At 49.3% G+C, this 24,383-nt stretch overlaps 7 protein-coding genes across 7 annotated transcripts; 5 read left to right on the top strand and 2 right to left on the bottom strand.

Annotated features, from left to right (window-relative positions):
- Window positions 1-91: 91 nt before the first annotated feature.
- On the top strand, window positions 92-3,072 carry POJ06DRAFT_82060 (fungal-specific transcription factor domain-containing protein). Its single transcript, XM_056191610.1, has 3 exons — window positions 92-586; window positions 640-1,776; window positions 1,832-3,072. The coding sequence occupies exons 1-3, from the start codon at window positions 443-445 to the stop codon at window positions 2,996-2,998; spliced, it is 2,448 nt and encodes an 815-aa protein (XP_056045797.1). The 5' UTR covers window positions 92-442; the 3' UTR covers window positions 2,999-3,072.
- Window positions 3,071-4,034, bottom strand: POJ06DRAFT_249451 (Triosephosphate isomerase). The gene has a single exon (XM_056187171.1). The coding sequence runs from the start codon at window positions 3,914-3,916 to the stop codon at window positions 3,107-3,109; it is 810 nt and encodes a 269-aa protein (XP_056045796.1). The 5' UTR covers window positions 3,917-4,034; the 3' UTR covers window positions 3,071-3,106.
- Window positions 4,035-6,962: 2,928 nt separating this feature from the next.
- On the top strand, window positions 6,963-7,215 carry POJ06DRAFT_249448 (uncharacterized protein). The gene has a single exon (XM_056187170.1). It carries the CDS (start codon window positions 6,977-6,979, stop codon window positions 7,184-7,186), a length of 210 nt encoding a protein of 69 aa, XP_056045795.1. The 5' UTR covers window positions 6,963-6,976; the 3' UTR covers window positions 7,187-7,215.
- An 896-nt stretch (window positions 7,216-8,111) lies between these two features.
- Window positions 8,112-9,723, top strand: POJ06DRAFT_82004 (uncharacterized protein). Its single transcript, XM_056191608.1, has 4 exons — window positions 8,112-8,439; window positions 8,498-9,086; window positions 9,148-9,657; window positions 9,710-9,723. Exons 1-3 carry the CDS (start codon window positions 8,243-8,245, stop codon window positions 9,364-9,366), a joined length of 1,005 nt encoding a protein of 334 aa, XP_056045794.1. The 5' UTR covers window positions 8,112-8,242; the 3' UTR covers window positions 9,367-9,657; window positions 9,710-9,723.
- Window positions 9,724-10,873: 1,150 nt separating this feature from the next.
- POJ06DRAFT_280823 (uncharacterized protein) lies at window positions 10,874-11,982 on the top strand (the record flags this gene model as incomplete). The annotated part of the gene is made up of 2 exons (XM_056189906.1): window positions 10,874-11,470; window positions 11,554-11,982. 2 exons carry the CDS (start codon window positions 10,874-10,876, stop codon window positions 11,980-11,982), a joined length of 1,026 nt encoding a protein of 341 aa, XP_056045793.1.
- Window positions 11,983-13,940: 1,958 nt separating this feature from the next.
- POJ06DRAFT_280822 (uncharacterized protein) lies at window positions 13,941-14,679 on the bottom strand (the record flags this gene model as incomplete). Its single annotated transcript, XM_056189905.1, has 3 exons — window positions 13,941-14,048; window positions 14,422-14,557; window positions 14,621-14,679. 3 exons carry the CDS (start codon window positions 14,677-14,679, stop codon window positions 13,941-13,943), a joined length of 303 nt encoding a protein of 100 aa, XP_056045792.1.
- Window positions 14,680-21,858: 7,179 nt separating this feature from the next.
- Window positions 21,859-23,562, top strand: POJ06DRAFT_236955 (Alpha/Beta hydrolase protein; the record flags this gene model as incomplete). The annotated part of the gene is made up of 2 exons (XM_056185928.1): window positions 21,859-22,031; window positions 22,095-23,562. 2 exons carry the CDS (start codon window positions 21,859-21,861, stop codon window positions 23,560-23,562), a joined length of 1,641 nt encoding a protein of 546 aa, XP_056045791.1.
- Window positions 23,563-24,383: the final 821 nt, after the last annotated feature.

Here is a 24,383-nt window from a genome sequence, read left to right as displayed (position 1 = left end):
TCCTGTGACAGACAAGGTGAAGTAAAGTGAGAATTGAGTTGACTTCGAGTTGACGTCGACCGCTAATAAATTTGACGGGTTTCAGGGTTTAGTAGGGTTTCCGTGCGGAATCTTAAAGACCGCCATTAAGGTCAGGGTAATCCTGTCCAATAAATTGGGGGCTCGCTCGAGCGAGACGACGAAATTTTGTTCTGACCCGAACATTTCGTTTCTTCGGGCAGTCGCAAGGTAGAAACGCCGAGATTCTCCGCAATATTAATGCGGGGTTGACCGCTCGGTCTACCGCCCGCCGTTATGTTCGCAAGTAGCGGCGCGCAGGCCGATGATAGGGTTCGCTTCTCGTCGGCCTGCCTAACAATGACCACCTGCTCGGGTTATCCTTTCTCATCTTCTCTCGGCCCATTCCGATCCTTACCAATTTCCAAGCTAGAAGTCGGGAAAAATGGAGACGAAAATCCGCTTCGTGGTCGACGGTGCGCTGGACCAGTTTGACGATCTTGCCCGCGCTGGGGGCGACAATCTCTCGAACATCGTCCACCGCCAGAAAAGAGTTTCTCGCGCTTGCGGGACGTGCAAACTGAAGAAGGTAAGTATCCTTTATACCAACAGAGCACACAAGCTCCTTCTAAACGATCACAGATCCGCTGTTCAGGAACGCAGCCGTGTGCGGTTTGTTCGGCGCGAAAGATCGACTGCGTGTACCAAGACAAGCGAGGACTCTTCAATCCTGCTGCCAAACGACACAGGCGCGGCACGAGTGTGTCCACGGCTAGTTCGACCGTCAGTCCATCTCCGGACGAATCGACAAAGGCGTCCTCTGAACTTCATGTTACGACGCCGACAGGAGATTGCAATGCACCAGCATCTGATGAACACCTTGTCAGGAACTCAACGACGGGTAGCAGCGACGTAATCCTCTCAAACAAACCCCAAGACGTGATTGAACCGCGTAAAACAGGTCTGCTGATACGACAACCATACTTCCGCTGGCTTGGGCCGACCTCTGTCGCACCCCCAGTCTCTGGCAGCTTTCGTCTCCTCTCAGTCAACGTGAGCACGTCCGGCGCCGGAAAGCCAGTATCATCAGTAATGCCGAGCAACAATGTCGTCGTCGGCCGACATGAGTTCACTCGTCCCCCCGCTGCTGGCGATTCTGATACCGACTTTGCCGCGTCTACGCCCACGACCACTGCGCCGACACGGTCACCATCACCAGGAACGGAGCCAAAACATCCGACGGCGGATCGGAGGCGGTGGAAAGTTGTTGCTGTTCCGTCTAAAGAGACAATTGACACCTTCTACGAGAACATGGGTAGCTTTTTGCCTTTTTTGCAGCGTAAGGACCTCGATGATCGAATATCCGACGGGGTAGCGGGCGAGTGCCTGTTATGTTCCATGGCGGCTATTGCTGAACGCCTCAAGCCCTCGCTGCCGGGTTCGAACGGTGACGAACTATCAGAGATGTATGCCGAACGGGCCAAGATGCTGCTAATCCCACATCTCGCTCTACCTTCCGTCGAGATAGTGTTCGCATTACTTCTCATCGCCTACCACGAATTTGGCGAGGACCGGGATTCGGGCTTATGGTCCTGGTCCGGTCTCGCAATCCGGATGAGTTATGATCTCGGACTGCATAAAGTCTCTGACGGGATTGGCGACGAAGAGCAAATTGCACAGCGGCGGAGGGTGTTCTGGTCGGTTGTTTGTCTTGACCGGTTTATTTCGTGCGGAACAGGACGTGTCGCGACGATTCTGATGGAGCATATAGAGCATGAGGTCAGCCGAGTCGGAGTTTCTGTGCTGAAGTATTGCTAACGAGATCCTTGGATAGGTTGGGCACTTGACCACTGGAGAGCTCATTCAAGTGATGGATGGCAAGCCATTGACAGATCCGTTCCCATATTTATGCCGTCTGATCCTGCTTCTTGGCAAGGTATCCGACACACTGAACCAGTACGCCGGCAATAAACAACGGCGAATGAGCACGTCCTCTGAATTGAGCAATAGCAGTGATCCGGCAGCTGACGACGACATTCAATCTGCACTCGCCGGTTTCCAGAAGGAAATCTCGGATTTCCACGCATCTCTGCCAGCTGATTTGGTTTTCGACGTGCACAATTTCCAAGCGTTTGCACGTACTAATCACGCACAATGTTTTCTTCTAATGCACACTTGGAACCACGCGATTATTCTGGCCGTCTATCATCCCAAGTTAGTCTATCCCCGGAGCTCGGTCGACATTCCCGGCTGGCTATCCAACCCAAACTCAGACCTAACTCGGACGTCGGCAATCAGCATAGCCGACATAATCGCGTTCGCTGACCTCATCGCGCCCAACGCATTTTTGTCCAATCCGTTCACGTCCCAGCCGCTCCTGATGGCCGGCTCCGCGTCCCTGACATTGTGGCACTCGCTCACACTCGCAGCACCAAACAGCCACCATGCCGCCGCCGCGACCGTCCACCGCGCGTTCTCCGCGTGCCAGGACGGACTGAAACGGCTGCAAAAGCGATGGAAGGGGGTAAGCTGGCTGTGCCAAGTGCTCGACTCTCTCGAGAAGTTTGAGCCTGATGTCGACTTGACCCGGGTTTCGGGCCCCAAGATCAAGACCAAAGACATGGGGTTCATTAAACGCGCGTCGATCGACGGCGCGACTAGGCAATGGATTGCAGACGAATTGGGCGGAGAGAGCTTTTTGGGAGTAGTGATCGCGGGCATGACGACGGAGACGACTGGTCATAATTCTCCAGCAAGCATAAAGCAGGAACAGAAGGTTTCGCACCAAGCTAGTATTCCATCAATCGCGTCGTTATTGCACTTCGAAACACCGGCGTTGCGACAGTATGGTGTGTATGCAGATATTAGTCCCAGTGGTTTGATTCCGCAGCAGGAGCAGTTGGGTCCTCCGGATGGGTCGTCGCTATATTGGGGGACTGATGATCCGTTCAAGAGTTTGCTTGCAGGTAACATGAGTTTAGACGAGTTTTTGGGACAGTAATGTGTACAATTCAATGGGTGTATAGTAGATGTATAATACTGGATGTTTAAATCAACGCGAATAATAATCTTACTATTTTAGCGCGAAAGGCGTCCTATTCTTTTGACTCTATATACAACCTAAGTTTTTCTCGCCAAACTTCTTAGATGCAATCTCGCGAACTATGATTTCGAAATTCTCGGGATCATGTCCAAATCTGCCAATAAACATCCCATCAACAGTTTCACTATCCAGCTCGGTAAACAATCCCGGCCCTGCGCTGCCACCGTATATTATCCTGGCCGAGTTTTTCCGTCCGTCCGAATCGAGATATGACCGCAGCCCAGCACACACGGCATTTATATACGCCGTCGGCGCAGGCGCCGGCTGTCCGATAGCCCAGACCGGTTCGTACGCAAACACGACCTGTGAGTCCACCGGGACAGATCTCACTGCAGCCGCCATCTGCTTCACCGAAAACTGTACGGCACAGTCAATGTCGGACTCGTTCCGGTCGACCTCGCCAATGCAAACTACGGGAATCAAACCATGCTTAGCTGCTGCAGCCGCCTTCTTCGCAACATCATCATCGGATTCATGGAATATTCTCCGTCGCTCAGCATGTCCAATCTCGACATACCCAACCCCTAATTCCCGCAAATGCCACGGGGAAATCTCCCCGGTGTAGGCACCGCTGTCTTCCCAAAAGCAGTCCTGTGCGCCGACGCCAGTCGTGTACCGTCGATCTTCTGTGGTAACCAGGGCGGTGCATGCCGCTGCGAGGGAGAGGAAATCGGGAATGAGGAACGTCGTGACGCCGAAGGAGTTGGCCGCTCGTGAGATAGACACGAATGACGAGAGGTATTGTTTCGTTCGAGCGGGAGTAAAGTACATTTTCAGCGACATGCCGATTAGTGGTGTGCGATTTGGAGGCGCCATTTGTCGCTTTGGCTCAGTTCAAGACCTGGTCTGCTGACGAAGCCAGAATTTTTTGAGATAGCTGGTTGATAATGATAATGTGGGGTTCCGCTAGTTTTAATCCCGCGATGAGGCTCAGTCTGACCCGGACAAGTAGATTCTGGGTCAACTGTCCTGTCTAGCTTTCTCATAACCAACTGGCTCGGCTTCTGCCCGATGCGCCAGACCCGAGGGAAGAGTCAATTGACGTAGTCGTCGTAGCCAACGGACCCGGGTCGGTTTCGATGCGTCGGCTTGACTTATTTCAGAAGTGCCGAATGCTCAGCAGATCTGGTCAAGTCCAGCACTTAGGGCCCGATTCTTTTTTTAAATGGTCCCTCCATTTACTTTTTAAATGGGAACTCCATTTAAGGTGGCGCCATTATTTCCTTCTAATGGAAGTCCTTAGATCCGCTTTAAATGCGAGCTCCATTTATACGCTAGTAAAATGGGAGCTCCATTTAACGTTACCTGATTCTTTTTGGGTATTATGGGAGTACCATTACAAGGGGCGATTCGTTTTTTTTCCGAATTTAAATGGGAGGGCCATTAAAAAAAAGAATCAGGCCTTAACAATTTAACTGTGCTCCACTCAACGAAGATTCCTTTAATGTCCCTACTCGGATCGATGCTGGACCACCGAACGCTGTCCAAACTCCTCTCGACTCCCATCAGTGTCTACTAAGGTCGCGTTCAACTCTATCCCACAACCTAAGTCTATTTCCTCAACTGTCTGCTCGTTCTCGAGTTATATTCTCATCCGGCACCTATAATCTACTGTCGATTGGGCCAGAGTTCAACTGTTCAGCTCCCACGATACCTCCCCAGAACCTGTCGATCATCTGTTGCTGTAGTGCTGTTACTCCTCTGTTGCTTTACTCGTCCTCGTGCGGCTGGTGCAGAGGTCGACGGCTGCTCGAACTGCCTGGCGCGACGGCGAGGTAGTGGATGGACGGTCACCATGTGACGGGGCACTCTGGTGGTGTCGGTAAATGCTTTCGCGCACAGCTGGCAAGTCAGACATCCAGCCGGAACAATCACCCGGCCTTGGTTATCAGCTGGGACCAGCCCCGTCCCTGATCGCGGGCTGCAGCCGACCGCGTGGAGAAATTGGTGCAGACGAACGCGAGCGTGAAGTCGTGAGAGCTGAATATCTCATTAGTAGTTAGCAACCTACAAGTGCTTACTGTCCATCACATTACCGTAGCGTATGCCGGTAAAAGTGTAATACAAGATGCAACAGGTCTCGGCCACTATAAGAGAGAGGATAATACATGCTATTAAGTGCATCATAGTGAAATTCCTGTAAAGAACTAACGACGACGTACCATGAAATGAGTCGGTTATATTTTGGCCCTGGATGAGACTGCGTGATTTGCACGATCCTGCCTACATGTGCACCGCCTGGACGGCATCGGACAACATCGGACAACGAATATATTCATCAGCCATTAAACATCCAATGATATGGTATATAATTGGAATAATGCGTTAAAGTAGGCACGCTTAACGACTTCATCCTATAGTGACTGACCTAAGACTCAAGACCCTCTCCCTTCGGCCGAATGGCACATTTGCCCACTATGGTCAGATCACCCACATCGCAGCTGCAATTACATACTGTATTCGTAGCACATTTATGTACGCCGTGGCTAGGGTGATTGATCCGGCGTCACGCTCAGGGTATGTATATACCAGGGGAGTAAAGAGAGCTCAGGTCGAGCATTGTACTTGGTCAATTAACGTTGGACAGGGAAGCTATAGACAATGACATTGAGAGGTCCTCAACCCTGCCGGACCTATCCCTTACGGCTACTGCATACAGGTTCACGGCGCATGCAGCATCTATGGCTCGAAACATGTCTTATCCACCATTACCTGGGCGAATAGTCAGTACACAGCTCTGAGACTGGCGAGCGGTGAGTTGCTCACTGCCGCCATTCTCAAGGCCTTTGTGCATGAATTGCTGTCTCAATGCAGGAATGTAGTCACTGATCTGAGCTCTGGCGTTGAACTGCCGCGACAGTTCGGGAGAGACATGGCGGACGACTATGGGAACAGTACTCCGGTACAGCTTCGTAACCGAGAATAGGAATAAGCTGAACACTCGGCTCCTTCTCGGGATACTTCAGAATAGACCGGAGCTGCAAGGTGAGTATGTCCGAGGAGGCGTAATTGTCAGGGCGAGGTGGAAGCATACGCAAAGAAAGCAGCCAGGCTCTTGGAGAAGCTGTTCATGCTAATGCTGGCGATGCATCTTACCTAAGGATCGCCGGCTAGAACAACAGAGGTGGAAACATGGCTGCTCAGTAACTCAGTCCATAGCACGAGAAGCGTGTACTGTCATCCACGTGGACTTATCTTTCTTGGCCGCTACAACAAGACAACATCGATGACAGGTCACGAGAGGATGATTATTCATCTTGTCCCCCAAGAACTAGAGGTCCTATTTTCAATACTTTGTATACAATGATACATCAGAACATTAGCTCGGTATGTCTTGCAACATGACAACAACTCTTGCTGATATTATATAGAGACCTCATCTATGCCATTTACAAGGCCAAAAATGCCATCATCATGAGTTATAACCAGTATATCTTCACAGAGCCAAGTGGAAGATGGCATGCTGAAAGCTTATGCCGAATCATAAGAGAGCAATCAGGTCAGTCGGAAACCCTGCTAACATCATTGACTACACAATCGCTTCGGCAGGCTTTGGTTGCCTTGCTGGATCGTCACGCATCTGAGCGCGGTTACGAACGCTGGCCTGAATTATGTGGAAGACATTCAAGGCGGACATACGAGCCATGTGGCACTACGTACTATGCAATTGGGACCGACGACCTTCCCGAGACAAACAGAAATGACGTTCATGAGTTCATGAACGTCTCAGATGGCTGGATCGCAGTCCTTGGCTTGACAGCTAGCACGGCAGTAGCTGACAGTACCACTAGAGTCTCAGATGACAGTCAGTGTGGAATCACAAGTCCGTCTGCAATTGGTCAATCGATAACTCAGCCAATTCCAGCAACAACAGCTATGAACCCTGGCGTGACCCAGCAGACAACGACCATCATTAGAGAAACCACTGAGATTGCGGAAGTTTCGAATGCCGATCTTTTCCCTGTCGCACCTGCGACATTCAGGCTACTTCATGATCTGAGAGGTGGCAACGCAAAATTCCGAGATCCCTACCAAGCTGCCGCAGTCCAGACAGTCATCTCAAACCGGGGTGCTCTTATCTTATAGTATTACCAACCGGAGGTGGCAAATCGGACATACACTTTCTTAGTGCACTATATGAAAGGCAGAATGGGCGAACTACTCTCTTGGTAGTGCCGTTTGTTGCTTTAAGGTAATATCTATTGGATCGTGGCAGGGAACTCAATGGTCCGCCAACGTTAAAAGGGAGAGTATTGTTAAATCAGACATTATTTTGGTCTCTGTTGAAAGCATAGACTCAGGTATATTCCGAGTCCTGTTCACGGAGCTTCTGATTAGCAAGCAGGGAAATTCCCTTCTGGCACGCATCTTTTTTGATGATGCCCACACGATTTTAGGACATTGGGACTTTCGTCTAAGCTTTCAGGCCATAACTAACTTGACAAGCCTTTCAATACCGGTTGTGCTCCTTAGTGCGACCGTGCCACCGTGCAAGGTTACAACCGTCCTGATCTCAGAACTATTAGGGCTGCATCAACGATGCGACTGAATATCACATATGCAAATGCTAATGCTTAGTCTAACGTTCATGAATTTGCCGGGTGGAGTGGAGTGCGCTGCGCTGGAAGTGTCCACAGCGCGATATCACCATTTCGTTATTGTGTACGATAATGATGGTGCCCAAAACGCCCAAAACCCTAAACCTGAAAATGGTTGGAGCCCAAACTCTTGGCACACTACCCTAGCCCATCCAGGATAGTCGCGATGTCCCCAGATTTTACCTGATCCAAAACTACGGTGGTAGAGCTCGGCTTAAGAACGCGTTAGCATAAATAGATAGCAGTCCGCTCAGCAACGTGGCAACTTGATAGTTCTCCATTACCTAAGTGTGTACATCTCGCTCTCATATTGTTAACTGCTTAGGAATATGGACGCAGTTTCTCTGGGACGTCCCCGATCTCCTACGGTTATACGTCGCGTGCAAGATCGGCAAACGCGTGCAACAGCGATACGCCCAGATCGACAACCGTGAACAAAAGTCCTTCGCCGGTGAGCGATCTATCAAATGGACACTCGGGTAAGTATTTTAAGCTTGCGCGTTCGCCGGTATCCACAGCATCGAAAGCGGATATATCGAGCGCGATGTCAGTTACACCGTCAAAGGAAAAGTCTCCAGTGCCAGACGAGGAATCGCTTTCGAAATTTGACAAAGCACTAGACCTTTTGAAGAGCAATCCACCAGAGCAGAGACTAGATATTCAGATGCCGTATTCCCAGTTTTTGGAATTAGACGAAAGCTGGTCTAAGATAAAGGCTGAGAGCTCTTTGGACGGCAAGAGGTATTAGCGTGTGAGATGTGATTGTTTCCAGACATTAGCTGATGATTTCGAATTGTAGCTATCCACGTTTGTCATACAACAGTGTCACTGAGACAGTGACTGTGGTGACTGTTCCAAAAGACTTGCATGAAGTTGCAGCTTCTGAGCTTAGACTCCAGATCATGAGCAGTATTCGGGAATACCTCTCTCATCACAGTCCTGAAAGCATAGGCAGAATTGTGGACGCTGGATCTACCGATACACGGGGATCTGATGGCGGCTATGAGCATAGCGTCAAACAGGCAGACGGACTATTTAAATATCGCGGTCGTGGTGCAGAGCCTGTGACTGTGGCATTTGAGGTCGGGTTTAGTGAGAACCATAAGGACCTTCTCGATGACAAGGACATTTGGATCCAAGGTTGTCATGCTAAAGCCTGTGTATTGATATGCCTTACCGAGTCTCCACGATTCCGAAACCCTGCTGATCCCTTTGAGAATATCGGAGACGTCGCAGCAGAAAAAGAAGCTATGAATCTTCATGCGGATGCAACTGTACCCTTGGACGGCTCATACTTCCCTCAGATTATTTACCGCGATCACGTGTGGGCCGGAGGGGTGACAAAGGCATTCATTGAAGTTTGGCGAGCAGACGCCCATGAGACGTTCGTGAGTAATAGCAGCAATGCAGGATTTCGTGAGGCTAGTGCTCACAGAAATGCTATTTTAGCCGCTGATTGAAGAGAGGAGGCCACATCACAATCTCAATCATATCACAACACTTCGCCTTCATGTCAGTGATTTTTTCCAGGATGATGCGTGGCAAGCCCTGGGAATCGAGGATTTCGACATCCCATTTAATAGCCGTATCTACTTGACTCAGCTTCAGAGCGCACTGGTCACTCTGGCCGAAGGGAGGTTTGGCGACTTCATTACAAGGCCACGGTGACAATTCTGTGGTTTAGAGTTGTCCTCCTCGTTGCTCTGTTGCATATTTCTCCTTGCTGCTTTGTGGCTTTGTTCTCTTTTCTATTGTATACGTATAATCCGGTATCGTTAGCATATCTTAGTGATGGAAACTGACCCTACCTTACAATCTCACTATTGAACTTGACAGCGTGAACGCAGCAAGAGCCCTACCATTCAAGGTGGACGTATAGGTAGGAAGATCGCTTTGTAATTATTGCATGCAAAAACCCCGAACAGGCCACAACTTCCGATGTTTGACTGACTTCAAATTGTATGTGACTAGCCGAAACATGTTCACACAAATCTACTAACGTGTAAGTTAGATGATCAACGGTCAACTGTAGCAAGACAAAAAATCCTTTGAGACCCTTCTCCTTGGAGCTACTAACACTCCTTCACATTCCGCAATAAACCTCAAAAGGGATCATAAAGTGTTGACAGAAATAGTTACTCGATTACAGTACAGCTTGACATTTTTCATGGCCTTGACATTCTTGCAAGTACTAATCATCGACTGTAACTCGAGGTACATAGTTGCTAATCCGTCTATTTCAGGGAAGGTAATTTGAAACTCTCCAACAGGGGTTTATTATTGACACCAAGTGGCAACTGGTCGAAGACCCGTTTCGGAGTAAGTTTTCGGACTCCTTTATGTGTGGATCCTTGATAATCGCTAATGATATTCATAGCTTTTAAGTGTACCAACTCGGTTACTTTGATTCTGTGGAAAACTAGCATCATACTTTGCCTTAACAATGAAGAATTGTTGCAATTTCACTGACCCAGTTACCCTGGTTACGACATATGCATGTGCTGACTTACCGCCAGGTAGGAAGGTTATATGCAACGAAGGCGCTATTTTTCAAAATGTTACAGGCATTATTTCATCAGGTGTTTCATCAGTGAATCAAGGTCTTAGCCGTAAGCTCGGTTGGGTTATCACATTTATAGTATTGTTGAACCTAGTGTTAGGCGTATCTGCCAACACTTTTCATTACTTCTATTGGGTGTGTGATGAGGCAGCGACACAGTGAGCGACGGCAACTGCTGCGTGGATGAGTGAGGTTAGGGCTTTGTTAGATCACGAGGAAACGTGGGTGACCAGCTTGGTCAGGGTCAGAGTATGTGATCTAATTGAAGTTTAGTTTTAGCAAGCTTTTAATAAGGGCGGCTATATACTCCGTAATTAACTGTCTTTCTTGGTGAAGCCCCCAGTGGCCGAGCCGCGATTTTTTTGACTTAACCATACAAAAACAGGTGGGGCGGCAAAATATAGTCTAAAACTGCAGGGCGGAGCAAGTTCATCCGAGCAATTCGGCACTTATCGCTCTCTTCCTGTTAATCCCAGTATTTCCCTGCTCTTGTCGAACCGCCTTCCTTACCACAATTGCCATCCATAACCCCCAGAGCTCTTGAAACACACGTTCACTAGCTCACCCCACCCCCAATCCACCCCAGACATGGCATCTCCTTCACTTCCGCCTACAATGCACGCCTGGCTCCGCCGGCGGCGCGGCCCGGCCCACACCGCGCTGGAGCTGGCAACCTCCTACCCCACACCCTCGCTCCCAAGCGCGTCCTCCGCCGAAGTTTTAATCCGCGTATCGCACGTGGCGTTGCAATTCAGCAGCGAGACGCTATTTAAAACCCTTCCCATGATGCCCTTCACAGCGCCGTCCATCCCCGAGCTCGAGTTCACCGGCACCGTGGTAGCCGCCGGCTCCGCGGCCTCGTCCGACGTGCGAGAGGTCGGGACGCGCGTGGTGGCGTACCAGAATATCCCGGATATGGTGTTTGGTCGGGGTGCGCTGGCGGAGTATGTGCGGATTCCGAGCAGCCAGGCTGCGAGGCTGCCGGAGGGGTCAGATATGGTGGCCATGGGAGGCGTGCTTGGGAGTGGGTCGACGGCGCTCAAGATGGCACGCACAGGCGGGGTGAAACAGGGGCATCGCGTGCTGGTTAATGGGGCAAGCGGGTCTGTGGGGAAGGTGCTCATGCAGGTGTGCAAGATGAGGGGGGCAACAGTCGTGGGTGTTGCGAGTGGGGGGAATGAGGAGATGGTGCGCGGGTTGGGCGCGGATGAGGTCTGTTTTCTGCTGCTTGCTGCATGGAGAGTTGATCTACGTCAGGTTCTGGAAGAGGGTGGAGAGCTAACCTTGGGGAACAGTTCATCGACTACCGCAAGCACGACCCGCTGCCGGCCTACCTGGCGTCGCAGTATGCGGCGGAGCCTTTCGACTTTGTGCTTGACTGCGTCGGTTTGCAGGCCCTGTATGTCAACTCGCCAGCGTACCTCAAACCGGACGGCATGGTGATCAACATCGGCTCCATGGAGGGCGTGGGCGCCATGCTCAAGAACTGCATCTTCAACATCTGGTGGCCCACGTGGCTGGGCGGCGTGCCGCGCCGCTATGTCATGTTCTTCACGCCGCCTTCCAAGGACGACGCCGTCGTGCTGGTGAAGCTGGTGGAAGAGGGCAAGCTCAAGATCTCTGTCGACTCGGTGTTTAGTATGGAGGACGCCATCAGCGCCTACGAGCGCATAGCCACCATGAGGGCGCGTGGGAGGGTCATCGTAAAGGTTGAGAGAGACTGAATATGGATGCACCGGTTAGGGATGGTTATGATGGTTGAAGTGGGCCAGATTGCGTGGGATTCAACTGCAAACAGACCTAATAATATGGATGATACATGTACTGACGCAAATAACAAAAACATTAAAAATTCCAATCTACTAGGCAGCAATGACTATCCATGATTCAATACATTTAATAGGATAAAATCGACAGGAGTTAAGTGACTCACAGCCTCTAAACGGACCCCAGTGCTTTGCCACCTAGCAGTCAAGCCGATCCACCTTGTCATTCGTATAAAGCCATGGAAAATGGTATCTGTTGACATCAGCAGATGTTGGAGCGGAATGGGGAGAGCATGTGATTGGTGAATAAAACAGCAATATATTTCCTATGTGCTTCTATAACTATCGATGACTTGTTGACGAGACCCATATTGGGGTACGCGTGATGTGGAGTCCGACTATTGCGCTCGTCTGTCGTGGCGCGGCACGCCGCACTACGTGCCGCAGGACGAGCGGCTCCCACGTCCACTCCTTCGGTGTCGCGTCAGTACTAACACCCGTCGAAGCGTCCAGGGTGTATTCGGGGGCATTTTGGTGGAAACGGTGGCAAAGATTGAGTGAAGTCAAGGGTTAGAATTACTGGCAACGACAGTGCCAACCGATATAGGACGACAGCGCAAGCAAGATATTACAAGTAGCAATGATTATATGTGATATAGAATAATTTTATATAGCGGGGAATATAATTTTAAGTCCGGAAAGGTATAGGCAAGTGCAAATGGAGCGGATTGTACAGGATTACGGGCATCCCAGTTTCTGTACTTCCTCGGCCCACAAATATTGCTCTTGACAGGTGCCGATCGTGAGTGGACTATCGGCAGAATTATATGGACGTGAGAATGACGCAAGTACGCTTGCTTTCAGCCCTTGCCCTTTGGCTCAGTGCGCATTACCCTAGCCCTCTCGGGTCGAGCTCGACTTCTCCACGTTATTACCGTTGCTTACCGCTAATTGTTTCCCGTCCGCTCGAAATGAAATCCAGAACCAACCAAGTTTTCTTGTCGACCGCTCCTTGACTTTTGCTTGTAATTTAGTTTAGCTTCGTCTTCTGTTTCAAGAGCCGTGAGGTTATTATGGACTTCAAGCCCTTGTTGGATGCTCTCCGTCTTGCAAAGTGACCATAACGCGTTCTAAAAGCTGTCTTCCATTCGTCGCCTGGGCATATGCGAAGCCGATAATATGCATCCTTTAAGTCCAGCTTGCTAAACCATTGTGCGCCCGAGACTCAATTCATTATTTCGCCAATCAACAATAAGGGATGTTGAAATATCAACTATATACTCAATATAGTAATATAGGTGCACAAAAGGAAAGTAACACTCTGCAGAGACCAGAGTATAACTCGGCACAGCAAAAGACAGATCTGACGATCGAAGCTTTGCTGATAGCTTGTGGCTAAACCTTGAACAGACATGTGGGAAAGCACGAGTTAGGCCTTTGAAGCCTATTGAGCATTAACTCTGAACCACACTTGAGCCGCACCATCGTAAAAAGGCGATGGCCTTACAAACAATGACCGAGACAATTCTGCAGAACGATGGGATATTACAGTTACCATCCGGGTCTCATGATAATGTGCTCTTGGACATGAGACTCCATCTTTCTTCTGACTGACGTCAGCAAGAGTCTGATGATTGATCATCGTTAACCGATACATTGCGTGGTAACATCACCTGCTGATGTAACTGAAAATCACTACTAGTTAAAGATCAGCAGTTACGACATGAATTTGTCAAATGATCAATCATCGGCGACGTTCAGATTTGGGTCACAGAAAGGCTATTTCCCAGAGTGCGAATTCTTGTATATTTAAAGACCTCTTAATTCCCTTGGGACCGGATGATCAAGAAGTAAGATCAACGGATTACCACAACACCCTTATTATTGTTCACTTCCACTTGCTCATATAAAATTTATCACATCGCAAAACTTGCTAACTCTCCTTTGAGCTGCATTCTTAAACCTGCTGTACTCTGGTCGTACAGCTTAATCAAACGATCCCATATGTAATGGACAGTGCCGCGCTTGCGGTGTGCGGCGTGCGGCGTGCGGGGGAGCGGCGAGGGAGATCGTGTTGGGGGGTTGGGTTGTTGGTTGGTGCCCCTCGTCGGGTGGTGTGTTCTTTGTTGGTCTCTTGCTTGTACGTTGTTGTCTTGGTTTTGTTGGTCTCTTGCTTGCGTTGCGCGTTTGTTGTCCTTGGGTTTGCGTGCTTTTGCGTGTGTTCTACGTGTACATAGGTTAGTAGACGCCTGACAGAGCATAAAAGGAGGGGTTTGTCCTCGCTGTCAGGTCAAGCACGAAGTCTTGTATTCTTGTAATAAATTTGTTTATTCAAGTTTGCCTTCTAGTCCAGTCTGTCCCTCCTCGAGTCCGTGCCCTCGAGTCATCCCGTTACACTTTCGGCGTGGGACTGTCGCCAGGGATCTGGGGCTGAACCTTGATGCTCAGGCTCCCCATTATGGTCGCGGAGGCTTTCATCTCCTCCCGTTCGTCCTTCTGCTGTTCTTCTGGGTTCTTCCCTTCCTTGGCGGGACTGCCCTCGAGGAATTTGAAAAAACCTTTACCCTTCAAGATAAGGGTCATCTGCCGCTTCCACGGCACCCAGTCTTCGGCTCCGTAGAGCTTCCACACTCGAATGTCTCTATCTTTTGACATTCCTCAGGTTTCTTTTGTTTCGCTATTCTTTCCAATAATTGCGCTCAAACAGGGCTCATAACCTGTTGAAATATATGACTATATAAAGCACACACAAAACGAACACTCATTAACTACAGGTTCCTATGACCTATATATATACTTGGGACCTTGTCTTCTGGAACCTTCTAGACATACCATTGGAATCTTCCAGACACTCCATGAATACCCAATTGGCCTTGCGTCCGGCATGAGTCTTCTTCGTCGACAGAATGTTGGCCTCCCTAAACATTCGATGGGTCCATTTCATTTGTGTGTTCTTATAATCTATCGGTGTTGTTCGGTCAGTACCACTCCTTCGTGGGGCTTAGCCTGACGATGCGAAAGTTAGCTGAGTTCTCCTTCACGATAGGGGGACTATCACAATAATTCGACTGACATACTGTAACGACGCTGGGCTGGGCTGGAGCTGGACTAAAGTATAACACACTGGACTGGACTGGACTGGACTAGACTAGACTGGACTGGAACTATTCTTATTGATACAAGAATACAAGACTTGTTCCTTGACTTGGTCTTAGAGGACAAACCCCTCCTTATATACTCGACCAGAACTAAAAATAGACAAACTAACTATAGAACAAAACTAAACATAGGAGCAAGACCAAAACTAAACATAGAAACAAGACCAAAACTAAACATAGAAACAAGACCAAAACTAAACATAGCAGCAAACGCGCCTGGTGAGGCGCAGCGGTTACGACACTGCGGCTCACGCGAAGCGGCTGATGCTCATCGGGTCCATTACAGGAGCCCCCCCGCAAGGGCCAACACTCCGGGTTGGCCGTCAGTGGTTGTTGGTATTTCGCTTTTGCCGGATTCCGCGACTAATGCTATCATGCTTTTGCCTGGCCCTGAATTCGGCGACTAATTCCGGGGAATGGACAAGATCGATCTCGGGCTGCCAAGTCGGGTCGTGATAACCCACCCATTTCACCAAGTATTGTAATCCGCCTCGTTTTCTGACACGAGAATCAAGGATAGCTTCAACCTCATATTCTAAATCATCGTCGACAACGACGGGTGGAGGTGGTTCCTGAATGTGTCCTGGAATTGCATTCTCTGAGGAGACCGGTTCAAGAAGAGAGACGTGGAACACAGGATGGACCTTCATGGACGGTGGTAAATCAAGGCGATAAGCATTGCGGCCAATCTTGTCGAGTATGTGGAACTTTCCGAGCTTCTTGTAGTCGAGCTTAGCCGAAGGTCGGTTCGTTCGAATATGGCGACGCAGAAGCCAGACTTCTTGGCCGACTTGAAAATTGGGAGCCGGACGGTGTCGCTTATTGTACTGTTCCGCTTGACTGTCCTGGGCAAAGAGAATTTCCGCGCGGAGATAATCATGAAGCTGTTGTAAACGTTTGACAAATCTAGAGGTCCGATGTGGCGTAACTTCCGCATTAGCGGGTATAGGAGTCTGAAAATCCAGACGAGGGTGGTAAGCATAGTTGAAATAAAAAGGTGATACGGTTGTGGACGCGGACTGATGGTTATTGTAACAGAATTCGGCGACTGCCAACCAAAATGCCCAATCATCTTGCTGATAATTGACATATGCTCTGAGGTAAGTCTCCAATGTCGAGTTGGTGCGTTCGGTTTGTCCATCCGACTGTGGATGAAATGCCGTGCTGAGACCCTGACTGATGTGAAGCATTCTGCACAAGGCACGCCACCATTGCGATGTAAAAACTGTTCCTCGATCGGAAACGAGCGAACTGGGAAGGCCGTGTAATCGCCAAATATTATCACGAAATAGGCGAGCTAATCCTTCGGCATTAACGGTGTCGCGTGTCCCGATAAAATGAGCCATCTTTGACATTCGATCTACCACGACGAGGATAGAATTATAATTCTCGGATTCGGGAAGGCCCACAATGAAATCAAGAGAGAGATCACTCCATGGTCTGTACGGTACTTCGAGGGACTGCAAGTGTCCAAAAGGAGCGTGTCTGACTGGTTTGATTCGTGAGCACATTGCGCAATTGGCCACATATCTGATAACGAAACGTCGCATAGCCGGCCAATAATAGTATCTGGAAATCAATTCGAAAGTTTTCGCTCGGCCGGGGTGACCTGCCGTTGGGTGGTCGTGGTACGCCTTCAGGATTGACAACTGCAACTCGGTCTCGTTCGGGACATAAATCAGGCCTTGGAACATTAACAGTCCGTCGGAGTTAATTTCATAATCGGCTAAGGAAAACCTATCCGACGACTGACGATCCGAACGTAATAGCTGCATTATCTCGGTTGCTTCTGGATCTTTGTGTAACGCGTCCTTGATGCGCTTGAGGAAATCAGGATCCTGGGGAACTATTGTCACCGGAGCTAGGAAGACATGTGGGTGCAGCACAGTTTGTGCTTGACGGTCGGTCCCTCCCGGAGGGCGATCTCCAGAGCGCCTTGTCAAGGCGTCGGGTTTGACACCCTGTTGACCAGGACGGAAAGAAATTTGGAACTGGAAGCGAGAGAGAAACTCAGCCCAACGCGCTTGGCGACGGTTCAATGTACGTTTCGTCATGAAGTATTCCAGATTTCGATGATCAGTAAGTACCAGAACTCGATGAAGAGATCCTTCAAGATAATGACGCCATTCGGTAAAGGCTTTGACGACAGCGAGCAACTCTTTATCGTGGATGTCGTAGTTGCGCTCGGCGGAGGACATCTTGGAGGAATAAAACGCAACGGGATGCAGAACGTTATTATCATCACGCTGGGACAGTATAGCAGCGACGACAAAATCGGAAGCGTCGGTTTCCACGATGCAGGGACGAGAAGGGTCAAAATGAACAAGGATAGGGGCCGATGTGAAGGCTGAACGCAGGGAGTCAAAAACTTGTTGACATTCATTATTCCACAGGAAATCACCGTTAACGAGTCGAAATAGAGGAGCGGCGAGCTTGGAATAATTGCGGATAAAGCGACGGTAGAAGTTAGCGAAGCCCAAAAAGGACTGCACGTCGCGAGTGCACTGTGGCTGTGGCCAGTCGAGGATAGTCTGAATTTTGGCGGGGTCCATTTGAATACCGGAGGTCGAGACAATATAACCAAGGAAAACGGTGGAGTCTGTAAAGAAGGTGCATTTCTCTAACTTTGCATAGAGCTGAGCTGACCGAAGAGCAGACAAGACAGAACGGACATGTTCGACATGTTCCTCACGAGACGCGCTGAAAATAAGGATATCATCGAGGTAAACGACGACGTAGACATCGAGAAATGGTCCAAGTACATCATTGATTAATTGCTGAAACGTAGCCGGAGCATTGGTCAAACCAAACGGCATGACGAGGTACTCATAATGGCCATATCGAGTTCGGAACGCAGTTTTCCATTCGTCCCCTGCGCGAATTCGGACCAGGTGGTAAGCACCGCGGAGATCGAGCTTAGAGAAATAAGTAGCACCAATGAAACGATCCAGCGTTTCGGAGATGAGCGGCAAGGGACAACGATTGGGAATGGTAATGGCATTCAGTCCTCTGTAATCCACACAGAGACGGAGAGAGCCATCCTTTTTCTTCACAAAGAGGACGGGAGCGCCAGCGGGGGAAGTGGATCGGCGGATGAAGCCTTTTGCAAGGTTTTCGTCGATGTACTCCTTGAGGGCCAGCAACTCGGGCTGGGACATGCTGTAAGTCTTGGAAAATGGTGGTGAAGTTCCAGGAAGTAATTCTATGGCATGATCATGGACACGAGAAGGAGGTAACTGATTCGCAGCTGCTTTGCTAAAAACGTCGATGAAATCTGCAAACTCAGGAGGTAGTGCGGTAGTTTGCTCAGATGTTGAGGGCAAGTGCTCAGAGGAGGGTACGGCGGTGATGGCTGCGATAGCGGCGTCCATTGCTGGAGTATCGAGGATATCAGAGGAGTCGGGACTGGGGAATTCGTCCTCAAGTTCAGACAGAGAGCTTTCACTGGAATCCGAGTCCGAATCCGAATTGGAGGACATGTCTAGACAATGTTCATAGCAATATTGCGACCATTCGACGATCCTGCGCCCCTTCCAATCAATGGTTGGGGGATGATGTCGAGTGAGCCACGGAGCCCCGAGGATTATCTGGTGCTGTCCAAGCGATGTGACATTGAGAATCAGACGTTCCTGATGGTCACCGATGGCAAGACCGATTTCGACTTCACGATCAATCATACCGTTCAAGATTTCGCGACCATCCGCGACTCTGGCCAATATCGGGCGATTCTTAGGTCGGGTTGGAATATTGTGTTCCTGAACAAATGCCTCGGATATAAATTCCGTAGCTGAGCCAGAATCCAACAATACCTGGGCTGGAACAGACTCATTGCCGAAGTTCACTTGAGCGCTCAGGACTGGTCGAGGGTCCTCGGCTTCGTCGGCAACAGAGGCAATGGTAGAGATGGCGGCTGATGATATATAGCTCGAGCGGGAGCCGCTTAGGCACGAGCTTGATCGTTTCCCGACGGGGACAGAGAGTAGAGAACAGAGGTGTTCGCGGGTTCATCGATTGTCAACGCGGCAGACTGAATCTGAAGAGGCTGACGATGGGACTTTGGCTTGTTCTTAGTTGGACATCCGTTTGCGAAGTGACCCGGTTGACCACAATAGAGACACAAGCCTTCTTGGCGTCGGCGGTTCTTCTCGGCTTGCGTGTAACGACGCTGGGCTGGACTGGAGCTGGACTAAAGTATAACACACTGGACTGGACTGGACTGGACTAGACTAGACTGGACTGGAACTATTCTTATTGATACAAGAATACAAGACTTGTTCCTTGACTTGGTCTTAGAGGACAAACCCCTCCTTATATACTCGACCAGAACTAAAAATAGACAAACTAACTATAGAACAAAACTAAACATAGGAGCAAGACCAAAACTAAACATAGAAACAAGACCAAAACTAAACATAGAAACAAGACCAAAACTAAACATAGCAGCAAACGCGCCTGGTGAGGCGCAGCGGTTACGACACTGCGGCTCACGCGAAGCGGCTGATGCTCATCGGGTCCATTACACATACCGTACTGAATCAATAATTTGTGTCAAACCAGGTCTCATTGGACCGGAGCACTGGGAAAGTCTCCTGGTCAATATGGAACCGGTAAAACAAGTTTAACGCCAGAATAAACATGGGGCACACCAGGAAATCCTGATTCCTCATAGCTCCGGCATGATCTACTCGACCATGCTGGTTAGTCTTGCCGTTGCAAAGCAAAACCACAAGAAGCTTGCACTTCGTGGGACCCTCATTTTCTAACGGCAGCAGATATAAATCCGCCAAGTCTATCTGCCGCCTGTTGCTCCCACGTAAGAGCAAATAGTTGCGAAGGAGGAAATCTAGGAGACCCTGTACGCGATCTCCGTAGTTATCTGGTCGCGAAAGTGTCGTATGGGCAACCTTTCTCATTCCTTCGGCGTTGTAACCGTCAAAAATGGAAACCGCACCTCGATCCGCGTAGCTTTCTCGATTTCTTTGATATGCATTAATGGAATATGTCCTGAGAATTGCCTGTACGTTCGCGGTGCGGGGACTTGGATGCGGATTTATGCCGAAGTCAACTTGCTGCTTCCACAAATCTGTGATGGCAGCAACATGAAGTTTTAAGGTGCTCACGGAACACGGCTCTTGTCGATTTCGAGAGCCCTTCTCAATCAGCTTAATCCAATGAGCTTGGACTCAGTTGCCAGTTGCGCATCAACAAACTGGCGTTCGTCGCACCATTCCCGAAGTTGTGCAGTGAGCGCGCTGCTATCTAAACAGTTTTTGGATTCACATTCACTTACGGTAAAGCGACGCTGAATCGGCTCATAGGCTTGGGACGTCCCTACTGGACGAAGAGCATATTTCTGTCGGACAGCGTGCATCTGTGTATATGCAAAAATATTTCATTCTGTAGTGTGAGATCCCCACCAATAGCCGAAAGTTGAGGAGGCACAATAAGGGAACCCTCCATGTTTGGCGTGCTTTCCTCTGAGATGCCGACGCTGGCACTTGATGAAGTCATAACTACTGGTTGAGCCATTTACTAAATCCTTAGATGTGTATGAGTATAGAGTCGTTTTCAATATTGAAAGAAATTGATGTGGTTTTGGTGACTGTTGAAGAGTTGTAACCGGGACGCGACTCACGACTATTTTTTTTAATTGTTAACTATCTGTCTGCGCCTGACAGCGCACTGTCTCGGATATGGGAAAATTTGGCGGATATCCGCATCCGCCACAGCCCGGGACTTGTGCACCTATAAACTAAATTGCTCATCTACTAGCTGTCCGTCTTAACTGACGCAATAATCTAATTGCCAAAAGCATTAACTTGGGATGTGTCTATCTATAGAAGTTTGCGCTATTTACCATAGTCCATTGCGGTGTTTTCTCTTCAAGGCAGTGTTGTTATTTTTAACCTTCGAGGCTGATGCTAGGCAGATCCGTTCAAAGTTTCAACTTCGATATATAATTTTGCATATGTTCGGCAGCTCATCTTTTATGAACATAATTAGTGCATCCGGATTGGCTGAATAGTGGGCATAGCTCGTCTGAGTGTGACCTATTGAATTGTGATGAGGGTTATATATCATACCAGCCGAAGTGAACATAATTAGTTACGCCACATTATTTGAAACTCATATTACGGTGTTTTAGTGCGTTTTGCATTCCGTGCCGGGATCGGCACGTGATAGACGTCAGTTGCCGGCGTCGACGGACAACTGGCCACAAGGTGTCTTTGCTGAATTTTATTGCTGTGTGATTCGCATCGTATCCTAAGAATTTCAATGCATCTTAGTCTGTAGCAGCTAAAATATAATGTCTCGTATTTTCGGCAAGAGAATCATACACGGCGAGTTATATATATGCCTCCGGCGATAAGCCTCGTTGCTTGGCGGGTGTGGAAACGGCACCAGATATCGCGTTGGGCGGAACTGCCGACATCCCGGATCACCGAGACCACCTGCGCCATTACTTGAAGACCTATCCCTTGCACCAATGCATCGCGAGCCACGGTAGGGATTGAATCAGACATTCAACGGCCATCGCCGACCCCGTAGAGACAATCGATCTCCTTATGCGCCCGCCCTTTCCTGACCAATCTTGCTTGTCACGCAATGCCGCATTAAATGTCCAAATACATAGAACTCAGCTTACGTGTCTCACAGTCCTAGAGAATTATCTGCAATGGAGCAAACGATCGATTACAACCATCCGGTCCTGGGTCCGATGACTGGTGTCCTCAAATGTGGGGGCAGAGTTACCCAATTCAGAGCGATTAAATTTGCCACAATACCTGGTCGATTTAGACAATCTGTTCTTCTGCCGACGCTTCCAAAGCGGGACTTTACGACATGGGGGTACGCGATTGAATTGAATGGTGTGATTGACGATTAATTGACGCTGATTGTTGCTCTGTGTAGTCCCGTGTGCCCACAAGCATGGACACCAAACTTCGTCGGCGGCCTAGCGATGGGTGGCCAACTACAGCCCGAACAACGAACCTACGACGAATTCGAGTGCTTGAACCTAACACTGACTGTCCCAACATATCTTCTCACCCAACCGAATCAGGACCCGGTCCCAGTCGTGGCATGGGTTCACGGCGGAGCGTTCAGAAACGGCGGCGGGGCAAATTACGGCCTCGAAGACCCGTACGATTTTGTGGACTGGTCCATCACGATTGGGAAGCCTGTTGTGTTTGTCGGGCTACAATACCGGCTTAACGTGTTTGGCTTCATTTCGTCGTTAGAACTAGCCGAGTTCGCAAGCTTGAATAATGAGCCGATCGGAAATTGGGGATTACGCGATTTGATTGTCGGGTACAGCTGGATCAAAAAATTCGTCCGTGGCTTTGGCGGAGACGAACGTGAAGTTATGACATGTGGCGAGAGTGCGGGCGCGATTGCGATATCTTTGCTTGTTGCCGCGGACGGATTAGACTCGGATCCGCCATTTAAACGGGCGATTTATCAGTCCGGAATTGCAAGTTTGCTTGGACCGGCTTTAGTCCAAACAGAACAGCGCGTCTTTGATGGTATCATAAAGACCATAAGCGGGGATGTCCCGCCGGAGAAAAGGCTGGAGACAATGCTGACGCTTCCCTGGCAGGCGTTCATGTGGGACGCTCTTCCATCAAGTTACAGACCTGTTGTCGACCATGATCTGTTTAAGGAGCCGTTATCTGTTGGAATGACGTGTGAGAGGACGTACAATTGTGCTTGGCTGGAATCATTTATGGCGGGCGATTGTGGGGAGGAAGGCCACTCCTTTAGAGGGGCACTGGGGCTCGACACGGGCAAAGTGATTGACAACTTGAAGAATCGTCTCCAATTAACATTTGGTCCCCAGATCTTTAATCGACTAACCGAAATCGCGACCGAGTTTGGTTGTCCCTCGCTTTCAATCCCTGGTGCGACTACGCTGGTGTCAAAGCAGGAGATAGAAAATGCTGTACATTTACTCGGTGCAATCATGTTCCACGCGTTGCAGTACGCGATTGTGCGCGTGCCTGGATGCGACAAGAGGGGGAAGAAAGCATATCTTTACCATCTTGACAAGAAAAATCCAATATTCACGCCGCAAACGCATTACAGTGGAGTTTCGCACCACTTCGTTGACAACATTTACCTTTTCCAGAGCATGGTCAAAAAAATCGCCGATCAGCCGACAGTTAGGAACGATCCTGCCAAGTTGCTGCGGGAGTGCAACACGGCGCGAAGCATGGCGACAAAGTGGATCGATTTTGCCTATGGAATTGAGCCCTGGGATGAAAATCTGGTCGGCGTTATTACGGAGTTTGGTGAAGGGACATGGGAAGTTTATTCGGATGAGGAAGACGTCCGGCGAAACGGACGCAAGATCAAGGCATGGCTGACGTTAGTTGGATGATTTAAGCCAGTGTGTATGTTACGAGTTAGGTGTTTACAGGTTACTTGCTTAACGTTAGTTTATAACTTTTCACTCAGTCATCTGACAAGTCCTAATGAGCTTCTGGGCTCATAGCTTAATCGCAGGCGTCTGATTGAAGTCCCTCTGTCCGGGGTCCGATTGCTTTGCGGCTCACGAGGCAAAGTAGGGCGGCGTTACAGCAATGAATCTGAGAAGGACGGTCATATGCGAAATTGCTTATCATTGCCGCCCCGCCACCATGCACTACTTGCAATTGGCTCGAATGGTCGTATGATCCCCAGTTACGCGAGTGATGCGTCACAGCAACCAGCCCATCCCTCCTGAGCGGTAGATAGAACATAGCTCAGGTCCCTGCTGCAACACACCGCAAGGTATGCTTGATATCAGTAATCCCACTAGATTTAGAGAGTTACTGTATTTTATGACAAATTCAGAATTAAAAGTGCACAATTGACTGCGAAAGCTAACCCTGAATTAGCTGGCAGAGACAAGGCACAACACAAAACACAACTCGTTGCCAGTCACGATAAGATGATGTCAGTAGCAGCAGCAACTCCACAGTCAAGGACCGCTGAACAGGGTTCGCTGGTTCTTTGTATTGTATATGTCAATTAAATTCTCAGGCGATGGGACATGATTTACCCTTCGATGACGCAGTATGACGTGCGGCTTTTCGCACGCAAATTGTGACGTCGATAGCGTCATATCTCTGTTGCTCAATGCGTCAATACCGACTTCGTTATAAGCAGGCCAAAGTCACAAATATAGACATAGAAAAGTGTAAATAGGATAACTCGAAC

This window comes from Lipomyces tetrasporus (assembly GCF_029532465.1).
Source record: "Lipomyces tetrasporus strain NRRL Y-64009 chromosome Unknown POJ06scaffold_3, whole genome shotgun sequence".
NCBI classification, from domain to species: Eukaryota; Fungi; Ascomycota; class Lipomycetes; order Lipomycetales; family Lipomycetaceae; genus Lipomyces; species Lipomyces tetrasporus.
Note: the sequence above shows the minus strand (reverse complement) of the source record. Positions and strands in the feature narration are given on the sequence as shown.